Genomic DNA, 12,227 nt, shown 5'->3' with positions numbered 1-12,227 from the left:
AAAAACATAGATGTATACATGAATTTTTACTACTAATTTACAGATCAATCTCTCTTTTTTCACAAAAGATAAATCTACAAACATCAAAGGACCAAATTAATCTTTTTACTATTTAAATTGAACACTTAACCTTTAAAAAAACAATTCTTCTTAAGTCGTAACTGAACATGAACGGGATGGAAACTGTTTTGAAGTTGTCTTGATTTGATTTAAGACCCTGATTCTCGTCGTTATAGGGCCATAAATCATATCAATTCCAAACTAACGAAACGTATCAATAGCATCTTTCTATTGATTACCTTTTCAATAACATTCAGCTGTTACTCCAAGATGGTTCTTTTCACTGGTAATTGAATCGTACAAAGGATCACACTGTGTTTCATCTGTATAATAAATACCTCAAGATGAGCTTATATTGATAGTCCCAAATACCATATTATAACACCTTCGGGACTTTAATGCAGCAATGACTTAAATTAATAGTCCCAAATGCAATATTATTGTGCCTATGGGATTCAAAGAAGCAATGACTTTATTCAAGTTTGAATACTTACTTTGATAGTCCCAAATACAATACCGTAACACCTCTGGGACTTTAAAGCAACAACTTTATGCAAGTCCAAATACTTCAAATGCTTATATTGATAGTCCTAAATTCAATATCATAACACCTCTGGGACTTTAAAGCAGCAATGACTTTATGCAAGTTTGAATGCTTATTTTTATAGTCCCAAATACAATATTATAACACCTCTAGGATTTCAGAGCAGCAATGACTTTATGCAAGTCTAAATGCTTATAGTCCCAAATACAATATTATAACACCTTTCAGTCTGAAAGCAGAAACGACTTTATGCCAGCCCACATGATGTCTTGTTCATCTGTTAATAACTTCCCTTAGTCCTTACTGTACAATTGCCATTCGGATGTCAACTAATTAACTAAGTTTTCAAAATTTATATTTGAGAAACATGTAAAACCTGTAGATTGGTATAATATATACCCATGGGATGTTTATTCACTCCATGTAAAGATTAATCAGGATTTGCTTCTTCTCTTCTGTAACATTACTCAAACATTTGGTACCAGTCGAACATTTGGTACCAATCTATTATTACAGATTGGTGGAATGAAAGAGAGGTAAGGAAATGAATGGAATGGAAAGGTCGATGTTGTATCATCTTTTCAACATGTTCAATAAGTGTGGTCAATGTTTTGCCTACATCACAGCTTCACTTGTGTTTTATGTTCGCTATACACACACACATACGGTACTTAGTAATATCAAGCACAAGCCCTTGAATCGAAATGAAATGAAATAGCATCTAATGTCTTAGTTTTTCGCACAAACTGAACAAACAAAGACAGGCATATGCAAAGTGCTATGAGTGATATTTTTTTCGGACAGTGGCGCTATGGAGTTTAACGTCTACTTGACACAAACTAGGTCATTTCGGGATTAACACATGGTTCAATTTTATTTTCATAATTCACTTGCGCGTAGGAGTCTTTAGCAGTTGGAGGAAACCGGAGGACACGAAGAAAACCCAAGAGGTTGGACAGGCGACCCTACTTCTCGTCACATAAAACTGGGGAATCGAAACCATGCCAGTTGACTCAATGACAGACATGATACAGCATGCACGTGCTAAGATGTATTTCCTTGCAAGGCTCTCTATCTTCCATCACTGTCAGAAACAGGACTGAAAAATCCTGATGAACTTTCTCCGCCAACACAGGGGTCGAGCCCGAGGACATCTTCTCAATTCATCCTGTAACCAAGTCAACATGGCTCCCAGATGTTTACTATTTTGAGATCTATGTTGACATCTTGCATACATTTAAAATGATTAGAACACTTTTATTTGATTCAATCAACTTTACTCTGTTCTTGTATTTAATAGTGTTCCCCTGCTTCTATTTAAAGCTGTGTTTTACCTTAACAGAACACAATTTTTATGGGAAACAAGCACAATAAGGATAAGAGAGAAAGAGAAATGGGGTTTAACGTCCACTCGACACAAACTAGGTCATTTCGGGACTAACATATGGTTTAATTTTATTTCTATAATTCGCTTGCGTGTAGGGGTCTTTAGCAGTGGGAGGAAACCTGAGGACCCGGAGAAAACACACGAGGTTGGACAGGTAACCCTACTCCTTGTCACGTACAACCAGGGATTTGAAACCACGCCAGTTGACTCAATGACAGGCTTTATGATACAGCGCGCACGTGCTAACCATTCGGCCATCCAACCCCTCTAACGATAAGAATATACTTGTCTAAACGTTGTGCTTTTAGAATAAAACCAGTGATTGTTTCCCATAAAAATTGTGTTCTGTTAATGTGTTTCCCAATCGCTAAATGACACTTAAAGATTATGTGTTTTACCTCCCATAAAACACAGAAAGAAAAAGATTAAGTCATTAAGTCCATGTCACCAACTTCAGTACTTGCAAATGTTTTGAACAATAACCATTATTTATCTCTTGACAAGGTCACTTAATGTACAAAAACATTACTTTGGTATTCTGTATACCATTTTAAGAAATAAGAATTTTATTCAATAAAATTTAATGTTGAGGTTTATAACATTGAGTAAGTTTGTAGCATGTAGATGACCATATAACATGTTTTATCTCCATGCAAATAGTCTAATACTGAGCGAGTTATTTTTCTTATGAATTAATAACAATACTGTTATTTCAATGCATCTGAAAACATGTTTTATGGGTGTTTATTAACACTTAGAACTATATTTATGGATGCTAAAAACATGTAATCTAATATAAATATAGTTTTCAGAGAAAAGTTGTTCTTTCTTACACGACATTTAATTTGTACGGATGATATATTTGTCTGATGTGAATGAATTATTAATAATATTGGTTCTGTATGAATATCTGTAAATGGCTGAGGGTTACAACTGGAATTTGATTTATGCCTGGTATTTACACTAGGATGACATTTAAAGAATCAATGCCATGATATTGAGCAATATTTATTTTACAAGTTCTGAGTGCGGTCTATTGGCACAAGCAAGTATAAACTTTATATATACAGTACAAATGTTGGGTCACGATGTAATAATGAAATGGTTGCGTTGGATTTGTTTTTTGGGGTGTTAAATGGGACCAATTTTTTACATATTCACAAAGTACAGTAATAATGAAATGGTTACAGGTTTTTTTCAATTTTGTAGGATTGTGGACAGTTTTTAATTTAGTAGGATTGTGGACATATTTTTTTGTTAGTTTTTTTGATTGGTTCTTTTCTTTGTATTTTGTGGGTTGGGGGGGTTTAAGGGACCAATCTTTTACATGTTTATGCTGTGGATTTATATTGGCTCTAACACAATTATATATGTTTTTTTTAAAGAAACCAATGCCAAATTTTGAACAATGTTTACTTTTCACATGTTTTCATATTGGCTCTAGCATCTAATCAAGCTGTATGCACTGAGTGCATTTGGTGGATATCTTTGTAACACTTACTAAAAATCCAAATTTTACTGAGTGAATCTAGTGTTTGAATAAATATTTAATTTTTTGTCTGCCTCATGGTTTGTTTTTTTTTTGGGGGGGGGGGGGGTTGGGGGGGAGGGGGTTGTTGATGTTTTTGTTTGGTTTGGGTTGATTTTGGTGGGGGTTTTTCATGGAGGGAGGGGGGGGAGACTGTTCACACGTGTGTGCGTGTTTTAAATTTTTGTTAAAGAGAATTAGTCTTGGGTAATTACCTGTCTCCCATCCCCCTCCCCATTTTCTAATTTGAAATTCTGTGTCAGGTGTTGGATAGAATCAACGACTATTACAGACAAATCCCATAGGTATGTTTAATAATAACAATATTGTAAGAATTATCGATATTATGCGGTGTATTCAATAATAACAATATGTCTATAATGCGGTGAGTTTTGTATGGGATAATCATTACCTTGGCAGCAGCATATCTTACAGACATTGATCGATCTGTCATCGCTTGTCGAGCGGCTTTATAGATATCTTTATGGCATGAATTACCAGCCGAGCCGAGGCCTGCTACCACTTTCTCTAATGTTAACATCACTTCCGTTCTACCTTGAGACTGTAAAAATAAATAATGATTTTATCATTAGTACTGTTTGTAGGTTTTGAGATTCATTCATTCATTAATGGCCATCATTAACCTTTATCAATGTTATGATCCAGCAGTCAGGACCATAGAGGTATTTCACTTATGTTGTGGTTCCAGTCAGTTTGACCTTAAATGCCCTTTATTATCTTATTAACACAATCAGAACAATTTCTTGAAGCATTCTTTTGAAAACCACACACCACATTAAACCGATTAACATTTGTCTTGCATAAATAGAAAATTTCATAAATTTTTTTAATGAAACAAAAAATTTTTTTTAAGTTTATCTAACATCCGCAGCTTCCACTGAGGTGATATGGCAGATAAGTTTAAGTGTTTAAATTTCTTCAAAGTAATTTACTTTATTGCTGTCTTTCAAATTTTCATAACTTTGTATGAATTATTTCAGAATTATTTCCAGGAGAGATCAAAATCCTATACTCATTTTTTTTAATATCAAATATTTTTAAGGTCCAAGCCCACTTTCAGAAAACTGACAAATTCTGAACCCGTTCAACAAATGCATGTGTAAAACATCTAATCCATTTGAAACACACACAAATAATATGACTATCAAATCTTCTGTATGCTTTCTTCAGAGGGTATAATGAATTTATACACTAAATGAAATGGGGTTTAACATCCTACTTTTCTGCACCAACCTGGTCAGTGAAGACAAAAATTTGTACACAAGAGAATAAGAGAGAGAGAGAGAGAGAGAGAGAGAGAGAGGGGGGTTAACATCCACTCCATACAAACAAGGTCATTTGGGGACTAACACACATGTATGGTTCAATTTTATTTTAATAATTCAATTGTGCATACAGATTTTTAGTTGTACACAATCAATTAGATGGCTGAAGATTTAATAATCATATATTTGTGTGTGTTTCAAATGGATTAGATGTTTTACACATGCATTTGTTGAAAGGGTTCAGAATTTGTCAGTTTTCTGAAAGTGGGCTTGCACCTTAAAAGTATTAAAAAAAGAAGAGTATAAGATTTCTTTGATCTCTCCAGAAAATAATTCTGAAACAAACATAAAATAAATACAAAAATGATTGATCAATTAAAAAGGTGAGACAATATCACTTTTGGAATGATTTATTGGGCTATAAATGTGAGCTACAATCATTTTCATAATCAACAATAATTTTCTTTTGCCATTCTTATCTTTAAAAGACAATCTAAGTTATCGTTTTTTATGCACGATTTTGAAGATCACCAACATATTTGTGTGATTCATATTTGATTATTTTCTGCTTGTTCTATTATCTTATGGCTAAGTGGGTAAGACGCTGGCTCGCTAGCCTGGAGGTCGGGTGTTCGATCCCTGCATTGGCCGAGAAAGGTCATCCAGATTTTCCGGTGTGCTTCCCCCTTGTCAGTGATGCAGGACGGAGAAGGACAGGCGACCCTACACTTTGTTATGTACAACCGGGGAATAGAAACCACGCCAGTTGACTCAATGACAGACCTTATGATACAGCGCGCATGTGCTAACCATTCGGCCATCCAACCCCCTTTTTTTAGTTTTGTCATTAACCTGGTGGGTGTAGAAAAAGTGTGACATTAACCATCATCTCATTTATTCTAGAGGGAACAAAAGACACACATTTTTCAGTAAAGCAACAGATTAAGAAATTAAATGTCATAACGAAACAAATGATCAAGCGTCTGAAACCCAATACTGATATATTGCTCTGTGGTACCATTACATTTCACATTAAAAAAAAAACATCAAATATTTTTAGCTATGTCAACTCAACTGATAAGTGGAATGAGGTGGTATACAAAGTAAGCACGCCCTGCCTAAACCACAATACCTGTCATGACTTATGGCGACTTCCAGCAATCATTTGGACCACAAAAGAACAATGTGAAATATTTCAAGAATGCAACCTTTTCATTGGCCATTAAATAAAATATGTATTAGGATTTCAAATTTCAGCCTATGAAAAAGCCACATAAGGCCTCTGGATATCCCAAACCAAAAGTTACTGAGCAGAAGATAACTTCAGGTCAGCCCAATGTTTTACATACTATATAATGTACAATAATATATAACAGCAAAACAGTTTTATTTTTTTCACAAGAAAAAAATTACAGAAAGATAGAGTTGAACTGATTTTTGATTCTGATAATGCTGCTTATTTTCTCATCCCCCCAAAAATAAGACAGATCTATGATTCTGATACCGCTACTTAAAACCACACGCACAACAAAATATTTACATCTCTTCATATTATTGATGAAAATAACATAGAAACGATTCCAACAGGAATTTAATCCTGTCAAGGAATGGCAGGAATTGATGGCACCATATAGCTGCATCAACATTAATACTTATAGTACTTTACAGAGAAGGAGAGAAAAAAAGTAGCTACCCAGTAATAAATAAAGCAATCTAAGTCAGAGCAATAAAAATTGTTTTACTTGGCCCAGTAATTATTCACTATATTTTACAAGTCTGACCCCCTGATACTGTAGTAACAATTTATTACCACATTGGCTCTGTAGCCAAAATCAAATATCATGGGTGGATCTTCTCATAATGACTGACAGTGACAGTCAATCTTGGAGACTGGTATATTGCATAACTTTGAGAGAGAGAGAGAGAGAGAGGGAGGGGGCGGGGGGTACTCTACATCATTTACAATCATGGAATTAATTACACTGTTTTACAGATGGAAATTCGTTGGTTACAGATCAAAGATCATTGGTAATATGCCAAAAGTGCTCAAAATAATTGGTTAGACTGAAAATTGCTGGTTACAGACATAAGATCATTGGTTACAGACTGAAAATCGCTGGTTACAGACATAAGATAATTGGTAACAGACTGAAAATTTGAGCAAGCGCACTAAATACAAAATATGCACATAAAACATTACAGCTTCAAAAGCATTATAAATAGATAGAAATAAAATTACTGATTACAGACATAAGATCATTGGTTACAGACTGAAAATCGCTGTCTAGAGACATAAGATAATTGGTTACTGAAAATTACTGATTACAGACATAAGATCATTGGTTACAGAGTGAAAATCGCTGGTTACAGACATAAGATAATTGGTTACAGACTGAAAATCGCTGGTTAGAGACTTAAGATAATTGGTTACTGAAAATTACTGATTACAGACATAAGATCATTGGTTACAGACTGAAAATCGCTGTTTAGAGACATAAGATAATTGGTTACTGAAAATTACTGATTACAGACATAAGATCATTGGTTACAGACTGAAAATCGCTGGTTAGAGACTTAAGATAATTGGTTACTGAAAATTACTGATTACAGACATAAGATCATTGGTTACAGACTGAAAATCGCTGTTTAGAGACATAAGATAATTGGTTACTGAAAATTACTGATTACAGACATAAGATCATTGGTTACAGACTGAAAATTACTGATTACAGACATAAGATCATTGGTTACAGACTGAAAATCATTAGAGACTGAAAATTACTGGTTACAGACTGAAATTCAATGGTTACACATCAAAGATCAATGTGGTAAAATACCAAAAATCCTGAAAATCATTGGTTAGAGAATGAATTCACTAGCTACAGACTGAAGATCAGTGGTTACCGACAGAAGATTGCTAGTTACAGATTGAAAATCAATGGTTACAGACTGAACATAAATGGGGTTAGACTGAACATCGCTGGTTACAGACTAAAGACCACCGGTTGGATTGCCGATCGCTGGTTACAGAGTGAATATTGTTGGTTATGGGTGGTTACAGAGAGAGAGAGAGAGAGAAATGGGGTTCAACGTCCACTCGACACAAACAAGGTCATTTTGGGACTAACATATGGTTTTATTTTTATTTCAATAATTCGCTTGCGCGTAGGGGTCTTTTTTAGCAGTGGGAGGAAACCGGAGGACCCAGAGAAAACCCACGAGGTTGGACAGGCAACCCTACTCCTTGTCACGTACAACCGGGGATTCGAAACCACGCCAGTCGACTCAATGACAGACTTTATGCTACAGCGTGCGCGCACGCTAACCATTCAGCCATCCAACCCCCTGGGTGGTTACAGAAAGTTTGTAAATGGTTACAGACAAATAGATTCCAAACCTCAGACCACAGGATTTAACCCACCCCAGACCCTACTCCTTGTCACTTACAACCGGGGAATCGGAACCACACCAGTTGACTCAATGACAGATCTTATGATACAGGGTGCACATGCTAACAATTCGACCCCCGCCCAAGGAATATGTAGAATAAGAATATAAATACTGATATTATCAATAACATGGTATAAAATAATTCTACAGCTTGCCAGACATCTTATATCATTTCACATTCTCTATCAAAACATTCAGTGATTTACATCACTACTGCCTATAATTACATGTATACCTGCATGCCAGATACCGATAAACTAGGATTCTACGATATACAGATAAAGAAAATATTTGGCAGAAACCTAAAAACATAACTACATGTATAGCAATTTTCCAGATTCACAACATTTTAGAATAAGCATGTATATAATGCTTGTAGAATACATTTGTGATGAGGCCATTTACCTTATGGTGATGTACAGCTACTTATACATGTAATATAATTGAGGACAATACAGTATATGGCATATAAAATGATTAAAATCATATATGAATGGAACCCATGAAAATAGATAAGACAAATTTGAAGGGCGAAAGAAATGAAATTATTAGTTCACTAGAGTCTCGTGATTAATGTTTAGTTTAAAACTTAAAAATCTAAACTAAAAGCTTTTAAACAGAACAAATATCAGTATTTTTTATTTTCAAATTATTGTTTTTCCACTAAGAAATGGAAAACAAAATTCTAATAGGTGTTCCAGAAAAATAAAAATTCAAATTGGTGTTGCCTAAGGCTGAACTTAAGTTATTTTGAGACTAACATATGATGACTATATACTATATGTTGTCTTTTAATCTAGGAATTTCACCATTTCAATTTTGTGATATTCTTGTCTGATTATTTTTATTTCTATGAGAAAATGGACAAATGATCTGGTCTTTCTGTAATCTAAATTTATGTTCCTGAAATAATTACAGGAACAGCCAATAACATGTGCCGTTAACCATTTAAAACTTAATTTCCTTCATCTAATGGAACAAGCCCCTTCAATAAATTCTTGAGATCTATCACACCGATTCTTATCAACTTTCAATCATGTATAAAAAGTGAATTGCAGCGCAGTTAGGCTGAACTAAATTAGGTTCGTCTTTACGCAACATTAGTTAAAGAATTTTAAAACTATTTTAAGATTGGTGTGAAATCTTGTTGAAAATACAAAATCAACTCCCATAACTCTCGTTAATGATGGAAAAAATATATCGATTTTTACACAGGGCAAAAACATTGTTCAAACAAGTTGGTTCTACGAGGAGAAAAATATGAATTTGTGCAAAAACCCTGAAGAACAGCTACTTCTAATGTCAATCAGCATGGGGGAAACAAAAATTTTCATGTTTTTTATTTTTTCACAATATCCAGAAATTTTCATTTTTTCTTCATTATCTAGAATTTTGGGTGAAAGTAAAATCAACAAGCCAACAGTGAGGCTGATGTCCCCCGCCGAAATTGCAAAATAAATAGATGACACATATTAATTAATCGCACATTTATTTTTTTCACTAAGTTTCATCACTCTCTATCAGATAGAATCAAGATTATCTTGTCCCAAACCATCGACAAATGAAATCGATTAGCTCTGCTTAGCTTCAGCTCGAAATGTTAATTATTGAACTCAGTCAAGACATTCACCTAATGAACATCTACATATACATCAAGTTTAAACATTCACCTAATAGACACCTATGCCAAGTTTGAACATTCTACCTCAATTAGAAGGAGAGTTATTGTGTTCCAAAGTTTCTACCAATCAAATTGCTTATCACTCTGCTTACCCTCAGCAAAAAATGTTCATTATCGAACTTAGTTAAGGTATTCATATAATAAATCTATACACCAAGTTTCATCAATCTCACTTAATTAGAACTAAAGTTATCGTGTCCCAAAGCATCAACCAATCAAATTGCTTATCTCTGCTTACCCTAAGCGGAAAATGCTCATCTTCGAACTCCATCAAGGCATTGACCTAATCAACACATACACCAAGTTTGAACATTCTAGCTCAATTAGGAAGAGAGTTATCGTGCCCCAAAGTATCAACCAATCAAATTGCTTATCTCTGCTTACCCTAAGCGGAAAATGCTCATCTTCGAACTCCATCAAGGCATTGACCTAATAAACACATACACCAAGTTTGAACATTCTAGCTCAATTAAAAGTTATCGTGTCCCAAAGCATCAACCAATCAAATTGCTTATCTCTGCTTACCCTAAGCGGAAAATGCTCATCTTCGAACTCCATCAAGGCATTGACCTAATCAACACATACACCAAGTTTGAACATTCTAGCCCAATTAGGAAGAGAGTTATCGTGTCCCAAAGCATCAACCAATCAAATTGCTTATCTCTGCTTACCCTAAGCGGAAAATGCTCATCTTCGAACTCCATCAAGGCATTGACCTAATAAACACATACACCAAGTTTGAACATTCTAGCTCAATTAGGAAGAGAGTTATTGTGTCCCAAAAAGTGTGACGGACAGACAGACGGACAGACAGACGGACAGACAGACAGACAGACAGACAGACAGACAGACAGACAGACAGACAGACAGACAGACAGACAGACAGACAGACAGACAGACAGACAGACAGACAGACAGACAGACAGACGGACGAACCCATTTTAATAGTCCCCTGCTTTCTTCGAAAGGCGGGGGACAATAATGGTAGCATATTAGGATATATGAAATTGTGTGAAAAGGCAATCCTTAAAAAATATTTGTGTTTCCCCAACATAAATCTGACCTAGCTTTTGGTCTTGTTTTTTTTCTTTAATTTACATCAAGTTTTTAAAATTATATTTGAAGACTAGATTTGTGATTTTGGCATAGATACAGCCCTAAGGTTGATGGAATAGTCAAGTTCCAGGAAAAGAAAGGACTATTTTTTTTATTAATGGTCTATAATAGCCCTGGTGATGAACATATATGTAGAACAAACTACTCTAGACTTCACGAATTCATGTAAAAATGGAACTCTTTGTTTGCTCTGACATGGCTATAGATTTCTATAATTTCCATGGAGAGAAAAATAAATAATGGATATTACAATCAATATAGAAAATAGCTGTGGGGAGATCAATGTTACAAATATTGAAAACAAAACTTAAAATTCATAAACCAGACTATGACTTAAAGATACATTATGTAAGATTTAGATAAAAAGCTAGCCATTCTTACTATAACAGATAGTGTAAAATGAATAATTTGAAAATTTCATTCAAATTACTCTATTGCGATCCAAGATATTAGCCTTTGAAGGTTTGACAAGACGTGTGCAATAATTTCAACCACCGTACTGGTTGTTCGAAGCTAAGTCTCGCTCTTCCATTTTTAGCTTAAATCAAAATATGGCTGAACTGTTCTAATCTATTTAATATCAGAGAAATCTGATGCCATCAAGAGTTGATTATGGCCTGGATAAGTTAATTAATGTCTAATTAATAATTTAGAAAACATTTCAGGAATAAAAAAAAGACCTGCAATAGGCAGATTTAGCTCTTGCATAATGTATGTTTAAGCTACAATAGAGCACAGTACAAGATATTTCAGTCAAAGATGCCTCCCCACATACAAACTGTGACTTGACGATAGATTTGGACTAAAACCATATTCAAAACATTTTAATCACAAGGAAATACATGTACTCCCGTCAGTATCTATTTTAAACAGTCTTGTTTGTCAAAAATGCCTCGCCATGTGATTTGACGATAAATTTTGACTGAAAACATATTAAAAACAATTTAAGCACAAGGAAATACATGTACTTCCAAGGAGTAGGAATCTATTTTAAATAGTCTTGTTTGTCATAAGCGATAAACCTGTCAATCTGAGGGAGGTTCCATTTTTAGCTGATATTTGTCGTTAGTCACTGTCCATATACCATAAGTATTGATGTTTAAGTAAATTAACCTCTGCCAACTTCCTTTTCCGTGGTTTAATCACACCTTTAAATTAGTTAATCAAAATCTGGA

At 34.5% G+C, this 12,227-nt stretch overlaps 1 protein-coding gene across 2 annotated transcripts in view; it reads right to left on the bottom strand.

The window, feature by feature from the left end:
* The window catches only part of LOC126822215 (HEAT repeat-containing protein 5B), a 102,119-nt gene that overhangs the window by 55,838 nt on the left and 34,054 nt on the right, over window positions 1-12,227 (bottom strand). For both annotated transcript variants that reach the window (XM_050550960.2, XM_050550961.2), the window contains exon 5: window positions 3,932-4,081. In XM_050550960.2, the coding sequence (XP_050406917.2) occupies window positions 3,932-4,081 (150 nt within the window). The remainder of the gene's footprint in view (window positions 1-3,931; window positions 4,082-12,227) is intronic.

Source organism: Patella vulgata, chromosome 5 (assembly GCF_932274485.2).
Source record: "Patella vulgata chromosome 5, xgPatVulg1.2, whole genome shotgun sequence".
NCBI lineage: Eukaryota > Metazoa > Mollusca > Gastropoda > Patellidae > Patella > Patella vulgata.
This window is presented reverse-complemented; position numbering and strand designations above follow the sequence as displayed.